The sequence below is a fragment of the Anoplophora glabripennis genome, unplaced genomic scaffold (genome assembly GCF_000390285.2).
Source record: "Anoplophora glabripennis isolate ALB-LARVAE unplaced genomic scaffold, Agla_2.0 scaffold22, whole genome shotgun sequence".
NCBI classification, from domain to species: Eukaryota; Metazoa; Arthropoda; class Insecta; order Coleoptera; family Cerambycidae; genus Anoplophora; species Anoplophora glabripennis.
Window position 1 is genome coordinate 95887 of NW_019416298.1, and position 16162 is coordinate 112048.

The following is a 16162-nucleotide window of genomic DNA, read 5'->3' on the forward strand; positions in this document are numbered from 1 at the left end:
GTTATAAGTCTGTGTAGAAATTTTATTATAAGCAGATACCTAATGTTGATGTTGATTCTGAAAATATTTAGTTCCTGTTCCTTTAGTTGATTATTTTATTTTTGTTTTGTTAATTAAAAGATTGTGATTATAAGTGATAAATTAATAGGAAGAACGCTTCTGTATCTTTAAATTAAAGCTTGTTTTTTCTTCGGTTAAATTCCTTATTTACTATTTATTTAATTAAAATACTGCATGATTAATGATTATTAATAATTATTATTGGAAGAAAGCTACGATTCAAAAACATTGAAATAAACATAAGTATATTAAAAGTGTTTAATAAAAAAACAAGTTAAAGGTTTTTAAGAAGAAACACAAAGTTTAATTTAGTTTTGTTAGTAGAAGTAGCAACATAAGTAATTAATAAAAATACTGAATAAATAATAAATGTTAATGATGATTGTTAAGTATAATGGCATGTTTATATTTCGCATTGCAATACCAAAATTATGACTTTTTTAAGTTTTAGAAATTTCTCGAGAATTCGAGAATTCCCGGGAATTCCTAGTCGAGAATTCTCGAGACCCGAGAAAAAAAGTAGGCCTAGAAATCAGAAACCCTAGTTTAGTATTATACAAAAATTATGTCACTTGCCAGATATGCTTGGGGCAGCCACACCTTTCAAAACCTTTGAAAGTGTGGGTTTCTTCTCCTGTGCAGGCGGCACGGAAGCAGGGGCAGGTTGTGGTTGTAATGGAGGTTGTCCTGCGGTACTGGGCTCAAGGATAACTCCAGAATGTGGAGTGATATGATTCAGCAAAGTTTGTTGCTTTTCGGTTGGTAAACTTGCCCGAATTTGATAACTTCCTGATCTGAAACAATGACACCTATACATTACTTGCAAATTGCAATTTTTTACATTCCATCGAAATGAAGTAGAAAGTTCTAACTATTAAATTTTTTGGGTAGGAATTAAAAAAATTGTTTTTACTTTGTACTAATCAATAGTGAGCGCCAGTTACACTTTATTGATATATAAAATATGTTCTAAAGATTTGTTTAATTTTTTAGTGAAAACGCTATTAGGTAAGGCAGGTAAGTGAGGGAGTGAGTAAAGCTTCATTCTTATAGGATTAGTGGGGTTGCATTGGTACTGTAGAAAAGCCTTAACATGCATTGCACTAGGGACGTTTAAATAAACTTCACAGTAATGCCGTTGTACTGCAGTTGATACGGCAGAAGCTAGAAGCGTTTTAGCTTTTAATACTCCGTTACTACCAGTATCTACGCACACACACACATACGCGTGAAGAAATGGAGTCTGTTATGGTATACGGATGGTTCCAAAACAGTAGCGTAGGAGCTGGATTAGTTGGGCTAAGACCCAGGTAGAAAGTAAGCTGCAATCTGGATATTTCAAGTACAAATTTTTATATTACACAGGCTGTGTTGCAAATCCTGGGTGAGTGCGCCTTTTTTAAATTCTAAAAAAATAATGGAAATGTCGGCTAAACGACTTTAAATGCTGCACGAGCTTTAAAAAGACATCCAAATATTTAGTATATCGTTTATTTCAGTAATTGATAATGAGATAGCAGTTATTATTTACACTCCTTACACTTTTAAACCAATCCATTTGTTTTATGATAGGTAGGCACTTAGGTACTCAAAATGCTTCCGATGACGTAAATAGTACTTCAGAATTAATGTTCATTGTTAAGATAAGAGAGCTTTATAAACAAACACTTAAATTAATAAATATACATTATCAGCTGTGTAATATATAATACATTGAATGCACACCGGTAGATAATTGATAAAATGATTAAATATTTTTATAAGCGTACGGACACAAATATTTACTTAAATATTTTTTCTATGCAGCAATTCAACCAGAACATAATTTCAGGATAAAAAATATATTTGTTGTATTTTGATGCTTGGTCGTCACATATCTCTTACTAAGTAAATATTTACAATACATTCCAAATTTCAAATCTGTCCGAGTGTCAGTAGTTGTGCACTTCAGTTATTGAAACGAAACCCCTAAAAATCATCTCAAAATAAAGGTTTTCATAATGAACTTCATTCAATACATTTAGGACGATATTTCAACATGCATTTTGAAGTAGACTTTAAGAGATTTTAAATCTCTTATTGTAAGGATAATTTGATAACAAGTAGGAAAATTTTACATAAAAATTGGTGTACTTGAATGAAATGATTAAAATTAAATTCCCCATAAAATAAAGTAATAATTTTTTAAATTCGTCAACGGGTTAAACAATTCTGTCACATTTTAATGGTGCATCATCCCTTATCAATCCTTTAAAATGCTTCAATTGAACTCTACTTACTGTCGATCAATGCTCTTGGTGCACTCACACCGTGTACCAAATTTGGCATTTCTAGGTTCAAGTACACCATTTCATTATATTTCGGTGCCTATTTTAATATCAAAAGGAAACTTGTTTTTCCTGTTCAAATAGCGAGTGTCGCTAACAAAACAATATAAATTATTTTGCATTTAATTCATGTGACTATTAACTTGATAAATATTAATTAGTGAATTTTGAAATAAATTATTAAAATTACATAAACTTTGCATCAATAAACATTTATTTACCTACTTATACATACATATGTATTTTGATTTATATAAAAAATATTCAGAACTTATTTCCACGATAAATTCAGTTATAAATTCTATATGGTTAATATAACACGGATTATTAAATTTTTGTTTATTAATTTTTTTTTAACAGATATGAGATTTGAAATATAGTGAAACAACAGAAAATATCTTAGGCTTAATTTCAGGAAAAGCTTTTGTGATTTGTGTAACCCTATTATAAAGTAACTATTAGAGAATAATTTACGATATCAATATTTTTTAAATATTTTTTATTTGACATACAGGCTGTTACAAATTCGCTTCTCAATACAGGGATCTCGGAATCGGTATGAGATAGAATGTAGATTAAATGGGGACAAAGTTGCGTAATCAGGGGACCAACATTATGCCCCTAAAAAATCAAGGCTATCATGATTAGTTGTCGAAATATTTGACAAAAAACCGAAATTTTGGAAATCCGTTTTTGTTTCATTTCAACGTTGTTTGAGGTGATACTGAAAAAAGACGAACACTTTCTCATGGCAACTTTCTGTCCTTTCTCGCATGGCATAATTAATTTTTATATGTAACGTTTCGTCTCTCCAGGACCATCATCAACTTATTTTTTTTAATACGACCCTGGAAATTTTATTTAGTGTATTTCCTCAGCCCGAATTAGATGCAAACCTTTTGTCTCGAAAAATACATCTTCAATGTATTCGTTCCAAATTTATATATTTTTTTTTAGATTTCTACGTTTATTGAATTATCGTATACTCTAAGTGTTGTTAGACTCTGTGAAATCCACCTAGTTATTTAAACTACCATTACACGTTACAATAAAACATTTTTAAAGTTTTAATCCTATGCTCATAGTTATTTCTAGGTTTCTCAAACAAATTTCGATCTAATTTTTTTCACGATATTCATACAAATACATCTGATATGCTCTTTCACAGTTGCGGTTACAGGTATAATAATTCCGATCATAATATGCTTATCTTCATTTTCAACATTTGCCAAAACCGAAACGTTTTTGAACATTTACCTACTGTAATTTTTTAAAGTATAATATTCATTTGGAGGTTGTTCATATGCATTTTTAAGAATTAATTTGTTATAATGAAATTAAAATTGCAATTATGTTTTATTTTGACGCAACAAGAAAATGAAGTTGATGATGGTCCTGGAGAGACGAAACATAAAAATTGATTATGCCATTCGATAGAGGGCAAAAAGTTGTCATGAGAAAGTGTTTTCCTTTTTTCAATATCACCTCAAACAACGCTGAAATGAAACAGAAACGGATTTCCAAAATTTTGTTTTTTTTTCAAATATTTGGAAAACTAATTATGTTAGCCTTGATTTTTTAGAGGCCTGATTATGCAACTTTGCCTCCATTTAAACTACTTCGTATATCTTACCGTTTCCGACATCCCTGCAGTGAGAAGCGAATTTGTAATAGCCTGTGTATATAACCAGACATAAATAAGTGTTACGGATTACATGTATAAGTACAAGCACAATCAGAATATTTCAAAATTATAATGAATAAATTGAATCTGCCCATAATTCAGAGTGTCCCTTTTCCAACACAAAATTTTAATTTTTAGTTCAGCTCTTCTCTCACTTTAATCCTGTCGCATCTGGCCTGGATAGGTACTAAAAAATAGGTCACAGGATTTTACTACAATAAGCGATTCTGGAAATCGTGCGTCAGTAATGCCTATAATCAATCTGTATAATGCAGTCAAGTATAGTAATATTTTTTTAATATTTGCTTTGTTTATTTGGGTACCTACTTTGTCACCTGTGAAAAATTAAAAAACTTAAATTAAACTTAAACTTAAATAAAATCAATCAAATGGAAAGTCCATGGATAAGATTTAACTTATAAAAGTCAAGAGTTTACTAAATTAATTTTGCTAACTAGTGGTGGATATATTGGCAACTTGACAATTTCCAAGCCACTTAATATATTGGAAATTAGATACGGTGATTTAAATACTGATTGCATTTCTAAATAAAAAAAAATATTTTACACGAGTTAAAAAATCCAAACCTATAAAAATATGTTTCGGAATTTTGTTTACATCGGTTTCTAGTTTGCTTTCAATTGACATACACAGGCCCACGAAAATAAGTTGTCTGCGCAGTAAAGCATGCCATGTTATTCTTACATATTTTCAGCCTAACCTTTGCTTTGACCCTATAAGTCAGGATTTTTAGTAAATCACTAATTTTAATGTATATCTTGAAAAGTTCTCAATAGTGGATTCTATCTAGGTATTTCATGGGCCTTTCATACAAACTGTATTGAAACTTCTTAACCTCAACTCCCACAATAATATAACCCTGTAACATAATGCCTTAAGCCTGAGAATACAAGAAGGCTCGTATCTAATGACCATCTTGATGGATTCTAAAACCTTTGAATGCAGCTCAGTAACCCTTTTATTCTTTATTAAAAATCACCATGAGCCTAACAATTCCAAAACCCTATCAATCTGGGAACTGAGTGAAGAGAATCCAGAGTTTTAAAAGAATCGTCGGACAGGCAAATACTTATTTTAACATATATCTCCCACTCTTTACACGTGAAAATAGTCAGTATTTATAAAAAGTTACGCTCGGAGTGGGATGACAACGATGACATGCCTACTTCTATTGAAGCTAGAACGGCTCGTGTCATCTCAGCCATCATGTTTTATGTGATTGGAAATAGTAGTGAATGGTCATTGTTACAAAACGATAAAAAATATATTTATTGGAAACCTACAATCAAATTTTATCGAAATTTTTATTTCTGTAACATAACAAAAAATCTCACAAGTCACTGAATGAGAGATGAGAATGGATTTGTTCATATATACTGTAAAAGAAATTGAGTGAAATTTCACTGACATATTCAATAATGCATCAATTTCACTCTTAATATAAGTACAAATTTTATGAAATTTATCGACGAATTATACTCAAATTTGACTTTCCGTTAATCCCTAGCGAGTGACTTTTTATTTTATTGTGAGCATATAAGAAAAATTACCAGTTAACAGACACTTTTTCGTTATTGGAGCCAATAAAATAGTTCACATATTTCAATTTCTTAAAACTTATACCGTGCGCTAGAAAGCCACCCGGTATTCGAGTGTAATTAATCAGTTTAGGTGCAGGTCATAAACAAATGAAATTATCAAAATGTTCAGTACTAACAAGGAAGATTATCAAAGCGTCAATCACTGATTTCAATGAAACTTCGCTATGTTGTAGAGAACAAAAAATATATGACACGTATTAAAGAAAATTGTACATACATTGAAATTTCTTGAAAAAACTATTTTTGGAGGAACATTTTAAGGGTGCTTTATACCCTTATAAAATATTTATCAGTAGAAAAGAAAATATACTTGTCTCGTACTTTTTTGTTTACAACATAGCGAAGTTTCATTCAATAATTTAACTTAGTAGATTCAGTCAGTTCATTTAATGTTTCTTCACTTACACCAATTATTTACAATATATCCCCCCTCTTTTGACGTAAACATAAAACGAAAGACATTAAAAGTTTTATTTTTTATGTAATCCTTGCTATGTAAATCATATAAATACGAATGTAAATTGTTACTAATCGAAACATAATAGACAGTATGTGATCTAAGCTGAGTAAGGGCGACTGGTATACCCCAAATATTTCTAAAAAACATAATTCCTCAATAATATTTTTCTGTCAATAATAGACTTAGTAACTTAGGATAAATTTCCAGAAATCTGCAATGATGATATATTGGTTGTTTTGCTTTTAAGTTCAGAGCCATCCTCGCAAGAAATTGGATCATTTTAATTACTTACGGCAAAAACCGTCAATAAACGAAAAATTAGAAGAGATAGGTATAGGGAACTGTAATATGGATAGGTAGAGAGTAAAATTCTACAACAGATTTTGACCTATACAGAGTGTTCCATTTACAAAAACCAAGTTTTAGCGGTTTGAAGTTAAGCAAATTCGACAATACTTAAATTTTCACCAACCTGTATAAAATTAAAACATTTTAAAAGTAACTGTAATAAATGGTAGGCATTCCCTTATCTCCCTCCCAAATATCAATACTTAAGCTAGGACGATGTAAAAATAGGCATTTTTGAATTAGGCTATCGAAAAGCAACCTTTTTTTTGAAATTGAAAAAATTGAAATAACTCAGAGACCGTTAGAGATAGATATAGGGAAGCTTGATAAAAGTCCCCCTAAAATTATGAGTAGAATCCAAATATGCAAAAATATATATCGTATTCCATTTAAAATAAACAAGTAGATGGCGACTTTCGGTATAACCGGAAGTGTTATAACAATGTCATTATTTTATTTAAAGAAAGCACGCCCAAAAACCCCTAAGCCTAAATTTTCAAAATTGAAATTGAAGTAATCTGTGAAATAGTCTAATGGGGCGTTACCGTAAGACAGCCTTATATGGATGGAGCTGAAAAAAATAAATTTTTTATTTTTTAATTTATTAAAAAATTCAAAATAATTTTACTATGTCAAATATAGGTGCAAAAATAAAAAATATATAAGGTATCGTAAAAAAGTGTCCCATCTAAGTATTTATTAGAATGTCATCATGTATGTATGTACAGGGTGATTCACTATATTTTGACCCCCCCTCCCTTTAACTTTTTTCTTTTAAGAGTTATACAAAAATGTAAAATACAAAAGTTGCACGATTTTTTATGAATTTTTCGAAAATGACATTTGAAAAACAAATGGAAGTCCAAACAAATTGGCCGCGGATGTTAACTTTGTTAATTTAAATGGAACACCCTGTACATTTTTACATATTTGGATAGAACGTTCCCTGTCGTGCATAGTCATATAGGGTTTGTTGGGTCAATCTCTAACAATAAGCGAGATAATATTAAAAAAAGAAAATGTTTTTTTATTAAGAAATTAAGATATCTTGTAATTGTTATACCTCTTTCAGGCACTTCTGCCTTTTTCTCCAATTACGTAAGGATTTACAGATTTAGTCGTAATATATTTTGACATGTCGGACATTGATATGGTCCAAAATGCGTATAGATCTTCTAAATCTCACTAATTAGGCCGTGAGAGGCCTTATTACTCATGGACAATGTTATATGGTAGGCCGTGACAGTGACAGGTAATGTCATGATAACATTGTTATTAATTGACAGTTTGTATTATTATTTAATTAAAATAGGTTACACAGCAGTAGAAAATTGAAATATTATTAGGAATTAAAATAGAATATGGAGAAGATCTTTACTCTATTTGAATTCCTAATAATATTTCTACTTCTGTGGTGTAACCTATTTTAATTAAATCATAATGCAAACTGTCGATCAGTAACAATGTTGTCATGACATTACCTGTCACTGTCGCAACCTACCATATAACATTATCCATCAGTAATTTAGGTCTCACACGGCCTAATTAGTGAGATTTAGTTACCTATACGCATTTTGAACCATATCAATGTCCGATATGTCAAAATATATTATAACTAAATCTGTAAATCCTTACGTAATTGGAAAGAAGGCAGAAATGTCTGAAAGAGGTCTAACAATTACAAGATATCTTATTTTCTTAATAAAAAACCTTTTCTTTTTTAATAGTATCTCGCTTATTGTTAGAGATGGACCCAACAAACCCTATATGACTATTTTCGACAGAGAACATTCTATCCAAATATGTAAAAATATCTGTATATTTTTGGGTGTTCCATTTAAATTAACAAAGTTAACACCCGCGGCCATTTTTTTGGACTTAATTTGTTTTTCAAATGTCATTTTCGAAAAATTCATAAAAAATCGTGCAACTTTTGTATTTTACATTTTTTTATAACTCTTAAAACAAAAAAGTTAATGGAGGGGTCAAAATATAGTAAATCACCCTGTATGTATGTCGGAGGGTGGTGGAATTGTCTTCCACCGGCACTTAGGCCTTTTTAGGCCCCTTGTACACCCACCTTCATTACTCGAGTACTTTTCTTCAAACCATCCTATTTTACTTCACGGGTGGCTTGGTGGCAAAGTCTCGTACAGTTTATGTATGATATCATGGTCTTGAGTTACAGAGATTTCTTGGTCTGTTCTCATTACCATTTATCGGGGACCACACGCGTGCGGCAAATGTTGGGCGACCCAGGTCTCTTGGTAGGCTGCCACAGCCACGTCCCCGAACCTGCCTTAGGTCACCCATCCAAATTCCGGCCCACGTCCGTGATGCTTGACTCGGCAGATCGAAATCCGCCGGCCAAGACACCCGGCTAGGCGGTCCCCAAGAATGTCATCATGGTGAATTATAATTTTTTTAATCACTTGGATCATTTGCAATATGGCATATGAAATCGCTTTTGAGGCGAACGCAACCAAATCCCTATAATTGTATTGTCAGATCAAACTAAACACAGCGGCTTAAAATCTCTGAACACAGGTATCTTGGCCTGTGTTGGAATTGCATTCAACTATGATCTAAAAACAGATTCGAAAATACATGATATTAAATATACAGGGTGATTCACAACTTATCCAAAAAAATTTGGGAATAGATGCGGCATGAGAAATGGAGTCAATATTGTAAAAAAAATGTATGTAAAATCCTTATAGTTTCTGAGAAAAAAATTATTGAAGTTATAGCACATTAAACCACTACATAGCTGGACAACTGTAGTCTCTAGCGTAATTCGCAATACGCGTGGAGAGCCATGCGACTCCTAATACTGAAATCCGTCGTTGCGGTAGTTTTTACCTGTTATCTGTGTTATTTACATCAGTTTTTTAGTAGTTAGTGTCAAAAATGCCTTGCGTGTATAGCAACTCAGAGTTGATGGATATCGTTTTAATTTATGGTGAAGCAAAACAACATTTATATTATGGTGAAGTATTTGTGTTATGGTGAAGGAAGATATCATTTGTGTTAGTTCGTAGAAAGTGAGTAAGACGGACCCAAATGTGTTTACACGTGAGTGGATAAAATTTTGAACAATTGCTGTTGCAGCATCGGGTATGTCAAATGATTTTATTATTTAAAAACACAAATTAATTTTATTAATAATTAATAAAGGCAAAAGCATTTGAATTTGCCGACATAAAATAGGTGCGATAAAATTCTATTTACATATTTCTTTCCTTGCGAAAGTTTTTGTCCGTTTTTATCACGCCGCCATACCGGTCGCATTGTGCGAGGTCAGGTTTTACAGTGGACCAGTTTCCAGTGCCGTGCAGAAGTGTATTTTTAAATCAATTTCGAACTGACCTTTTTGATTTTTTCTTTACAAAATTGTATTTGTAAGGGTCCCCTGTACATCCAGATTTTTTTTTTTTTTTTGGATAAGTTCTGAATCACCCTGTATACATGTACCTACATCTTTAAAATTAAAAAACTATTTTATTTTATAAAATCTTTTAGAAGGGCGTATAATAATACTTAAGACTTATATGCAGATTATGCAACTACTTCAATATGTGTTTTTTTAAGTCTCTCATCTTCTAATCAAATTTGACGTAGTTACATAATTTTACATGTAAAAGACGCCGTATTACATTTATCAACAATTAGAGCTAATTTATTGCACCAAACAGTTATTATATTTATTGCTTTTTGAAGTAGAGCACAGGTCTGATTCAGGTGTAACATCTCTGAATAATTCCAGCTCATCAGCATACAATAAACAATGTACCCTGTTAACATTCGCAGTTATGTCATTAATAAACATTACGAATAATAGCGGGCCAAAAATTAATTCTTATGTACACCTGATTGCTATAGAAATCTTTTATATTTACAACCCTGGAATTGAACAAATTGGTGTCTATTCTGTAAATATGACTTCAACAAATTAATACTTCGTGTGCTGAGATCAAACGCGTTTAATTTCTCTATTTAAATTCCGTGGTCCATACATCAATCTAACTCCATCGGTCAACTCTTTCAGTTCAGTATATATTGACATTTAGTTAGTCCAGCAGGACGACTATTAAAAACTTTAAAAAACTTCATATATAGGGCGATACATAATTCTCTTCTTTTGTATTGCTATTTATTTCTTTGCTATTACGATATTTGAATAGGATCATATCTAAACATATGTAGAAAGTCCTATGGAATAAGAATATGTCATCAGAAATAAAATCAATTTAAAAGATGTAACAAAAAAACTTTTAAATGCAAATATCACAGAAACCGAAAGTTAGGCGACTTAAATAAGAGTACATTTTTTATGTAGAATTAAATGTTTTTTTATATTTTTTACTTTTTTAAACATAGCTCAACATATAAAAAAAATTGTTTTGATTTACCTAAGTAATACGGTGAAACTCTCTAGGAGCAAGGTCAAAATAAGCTTCAAATTCGTAATTCTCACATCAAAAAACCCAACACTACCAATTTTTAGTCATGCTATCAAAACTTTCTCAATTATTGAGAAATTTCAGAATAAAATTTATACCTTGAACACCCTGTATTTCTTAAACCAGCGACATTCGTATAAGATATGATGAACTCAAACATAATATTTTGGTGTCTAGTATCTCTAGCTTAGGGTTGACCTATTCTTTCTGACTCGCCCTGTATGTGTATAATACCAGTATCATATCCGTTATGCGTACATAAACATATTAGCAAACTAATAGGTACACATCAAACTTTGTGTTAAAATTTAGTTCTGAAATAGATTAATAAATATATGTATATGAACTGCATCAAATTCTTTTCTTTTGGTAAAGTAATAATCCCCCTCCAGATATATTTTCGTAAAATTTAAAAAACCAAATAGTATTCTTAGCAAGTTAAAATAGTAATTAAAGCAATAATTCTGTAAAAAATTACAGTACTATGTATCAATAGTTACAAACCAGTGTATTGAAAATTATTACCAATGTGTATTTTTTTACATAATTTATTGGTAATTTTTAATTTAATAGATATATTTATAAAAAATTGTGTCAATAAACGCACACAAGTTTTAGTAAATAGTACAACAATGTATATAGTACTTAGTAACATTTCTATTGAAGTAAAATAGTGTTTGGAGCTATAATCACAACAAATTGTAGTACATAGATCTACAATTGAAGAAGCGGTTACTACTCTATTTTTTTTTCAGTGTAGTTGTAAATGTTGATACGTCACTAAATAAAATATTGTAATGAAAGAATCTGTTTTCAATAAGTTTTTCACCTATTGTTAAACACAAATCCAAACGACGACCATCATCTCCATCAACCAATTTATGATTAAACACTGGTTTGAGAGGATGGATTTTGTCGTACTTATACTAAAATTTTTTGAATATCAGATCTGCTAATATCTATGATTTCTGACCTTTTCCTGAGTGCCATCTTTGGATTGTCTTGTACAGAGTCCATAACTACAACAGTAGCAGCGTCATTATCATTGTATTATCTTTTTATCTTTTTAATATTCTTTACATCACCAGTGGTATCAACTTTTATAATTAGTTCGCGTACTGCTCTACGAGTTACAGTTACATTTGGATACTTTTCATTAAAAATTTGTATTGCATATTGGTATGAAACAGTACCGATTCCATAACCATTTTACAAGAAAAATTCGTTGCTCTATGGTTAGCATTATTAATAAAAATTATTCGGTGGGCAGTTAATAAAAATAAATATTATGTTGACTTTGACATTGATAAGAAAATATCCTTGGTAGGTAATTATGTGGTAAGATAGTTAAAAAATGCGGCGTCTTTTTATTTGCAAAATATGATTATTCTTCTTCTCTGACTACACCCCGTATTTAAGCAATTGTTGTTGTTGAGTTCTTGATCAGCTATATTAAATAAAGTTTTTAACAAACAGAAATTAGAGGCACTTTGTTTAGGGAAAATTTCACATTTTGAATATTTTTGGATGCCCTGTATATTTTATTACATATGTATTTGATTACTGCCTACTACTTCCTAACATAAAAATAATTTTTTTCTCGAAAAATCAACAATAAAAAAATTTACAAGAGTGCAGTACCCCATCCGGGGACACACCATATTATATACTGTCATAGTTCTTTCATTTTATTGGCTAAAAATTGAAAATTAGAAATATTCATACATAAACGCATACTTCAAAAATTTTCAAATAGTAAGCCTTGGAACACTGAAATAATTATTGTTTAAAGAAACCAGGACTATAAACGACTCTGCAGGTACCTATGTAAAATATAATTATTGTCACAAATATTTGATGTCTGGGTCGAGTGATTCAGGTCTGCTGGAAATTGAAGTGGCCATATTTTTGTGAACAAGCATGGGACTGTCTTTTAGGATATGATTTCTGGGCCCATAAAGAGAACTTTTGTGATAAAAAAATTTTGAACGAAATTGGCGAAATAAGAATTTAAAATATCGTGTTCTTACTCTGGAATTTCGGAAAGGGTTGACTATTTAAATTTCAATTTGATACATCCATGTTTCTGAATTCATAATACTCGAAATTGAAGAAAAATTAAAATCTTGCAAAAAAAAAATTGTATTTATTAGCTGATTATAAAAAATATTTTGCTCATATACGTGCAACTCTTCTTGAGAACCCAGGGTAGACACCCTGTAATTTAATGTCTAATTTTCTTTAATTTGAAATGTTTAAAAGTTTTGTTTGTGGTCTAGAAATCATTTAATAAAAAACGGTATGGGTCCCAGGCTTATTTATAAAAATATGACTACTTCAATTTTCACCGACCGCCTGGTTTGATTTTTCCAAATTTATGAAACTGGGCTTATCCTAAACATAAAAATTGCGATTTTGTTGATTATAAAATTTCAAAAGTATGACATAATATGTATGTGAAATTAAAAATATGTACCTACTCTCTGCAGCAAATGTACCAGGTTAGTCAAAATGGTAAAAAACGGGTGAAAATAATTTTCAGTGAGAAGTAGAACAAATGAATGACGATTATAAAAAGTTTATAATATACCCCTATATCAATTTCTACAAAAAAATATAGGACCATTTCTTCTAAAAATTTATGCTCAGTTGGTTTTCTGATTGCATATTCTGATCCCCAAAGACTTAGGAGTAATGGAGAGTCATAATTCATCCCTACAAAATAGTGTTCTTAGGTTTTTCTGCATGTGAAACGATTGAAAAATATTTAAAATAAATGTAAAAATTATTCCACTAAAGTTATCTTTGGTTTACATCATATACAAAACGCGCATGCGGGGAGCCTCGAAGCGAAGTGGACTTGGCTGTCTCTAGACTCTAGTGCTATACATCTAAGGTGTGACTTCGAATGATTAACTTTAGTCGTTAACGTCGTTTTCATGATCGCATTTTCTTCTTTATTGGGTACTAGATTTTAGATGACCTTCGTAAAACAAGTACAAACACTGCAATATTGTATTAAAATCTACTATTTTATATTTAAAGAACATAAGAAGGATTTCTTTCATTAGCTGCTATATTTACTGTTGATTTGTGTAGTATATTCTGTTTTCAATTATTAAAATGTACGATATTACAATGTTATTTGGTGGGCAGCAGTAGGGTATTATTATTATTTAGATAGTCATATGAAGTTTCATTTATTTATATAAAAATCGTGTGTGCTCATACAAAAATTTAGTGGCCTCTAAAAAAATATATTTCTTTGAATTTTTTTAATACTTTTTCCGGAGATTTAAAGACAAAAGTGAAAAAAAAAATGAATTTTTAAATATAATATGAGGTTTACTAACAAAAAGTTGTTGTATTGTTACATTATAGAAAAAATAATCAAAAATCTTGTTTTTGTCAGCGACGTACCGTACAGACTATAATTATTATTTGTTTTTAGAAATTCAACGCTTTTTATCTCCATAACAACATATTTTAGAACAGCAATTATATATGTCTAATCCCCATTACTTTTGTAAATTGTATATACCCACATTTTTTTAGACCCTGTATAGTTATTAATATTTGGATTTAAAATTTACTTACACCCTAATCCATCTAATAAAGTATTTTTATTGTCCGCTTCCTAATTCCCTTCAAAATTATTCATTTTTCATATGCTTTATTACAATGTTTTTTTTTTGTTTTTATTTTTGATATTTATGAGGCATTAGGATTATTATTTAAATATAGAATTCAAGGTCCTTATACGGCAGCTTTGATTTTGTGTGTTTACATTCCCACCTTTGAATTTTGGCAAAAACAAACACGGGTGTTATTTAGTTAAATATATTTTCTACAAAGAGAAATATATTGACACACATTTTTGTAATGAAAACGGTAAATTCTAAAATAGCACATATTTGGACGGAGTTCTTTCTATTACTTTCATTCTCATATTAAATATTTTAATGTGAGGATATACATAAAATATAAATCATAAAATTCTACATTCTATATAAATAACAATGTATTTAATTTACTTACTCTTCGGACCTTTGGGACATATTGTCTTTATCCTTGTGAGCCTGCCCACTGCTGCAGGAGTTCCCCATGTCGAAACACCTTTTTTTCTGCTACACTGTTTATTTGCAAAAATAAGTCATTAACTTCCTTACGATTGTGTCTCTTTTTCGAAATAACCCGCACATTTCTAATTATTAGAATAATAATCGTCAGTAACACAAAACTTCAATATTTCTTTATCAGAATTAATTATAAATACAACTATTGGTTAAGAGAAACAACACGTTAATAACACCTATCTTCTAAGAGAACTACAAGAGTTTAATTAAAATATTTAATTGCTTCGTAAATTTTTGGGGCACTAGATTTTATTCGGTTCCAATTTAATAAAATTATTGATTTGGCTTTATTCCAGTTATGTGAGATTTTAATATTTTTTTTACATACCATTTACTATTTACACTACACATAATATAAATAAATAGTAATATTTGGAATATTTCGACTGCATGTCTGGCTTGACGTAAGTCACACATACAGTAGGCAATAATCAATGTTAAGAACGGCGGGATCAAGCAAGCGCTATAGTGTGACGTCAACAGACGCCCAAGTATTTTCGGGACTCTCTGGGAGGGCGTCACGACGTCTTTACGTGCGACTGGTGCCGTTATTACAGGTTTCTCTTTCGGACTAGGTTACATCCGTTCTGTTTGGAATATTTTCCGGAAGATGTCGCCTTATTTACAGTTTGAATACAGAAACTTTATCGAGATGTTTGAATCTACCCGTAATAGACCAAGAAATAAAGGTGAAAAATCATAGAGAACTCGTAAAAATTACTAGGCGTGAATTTATTGTTGGAAAGTCTTGGAAATGATAATACAAGAGGGGTCTCATCTCATCTCAAATGAGTTATGAAAAAAGTATAGCGTCGTTGTTTTTTATCAATAGGTCAAAAATTCGTAATTTTTCGTTCTACGTGTTATTGTAAAAAAAAACTATTAATCTTAGCAAAATAGTTCAACAGACGATTTGATCTAGAGAAACTCATCTTTAAAATGAGACTTTATAAGTTAAAATTGCTTTATAAACAAAAAAGTTATTGCAAAATTAAACGAAAAAAAGTGCTTTTTCTTTAATTGTTAATAACTTTTTAAATAATTAATAAAATCTTACCAAAC

General features: G+C 30.4%; 1 protein-coding gene across 1 annotated transcript in view; it reads right to left on the minus strand.

The window, feature by feature from the left end:
• The window catches only part of LOC108917322 (NACHT and WD repeat domain-containing protein 2), a 78454-nt gene extending 62926 nt beyond the window's left edge, over positions 1–15528 (minus strand). Inside the window, exons 1-2 of the mRNA XM_018723870.1 lie at positions 15003–15528; positions 637–854 (exon numbers count right to left, since the gene is read on the minus strand). Coding sequence (XP_018579386.1) covers positions 637–854; positions 15003–15070 — 286 coding nt within the window. The 5' untranslated portion in view covers positions 15071–15528. The remainder of the gene's footprint in view (positions 1–636; positions 855–15002) is intronic.
• Between the last annotated feature and the right edge of the window lie 634 nt (positions 15529–16162).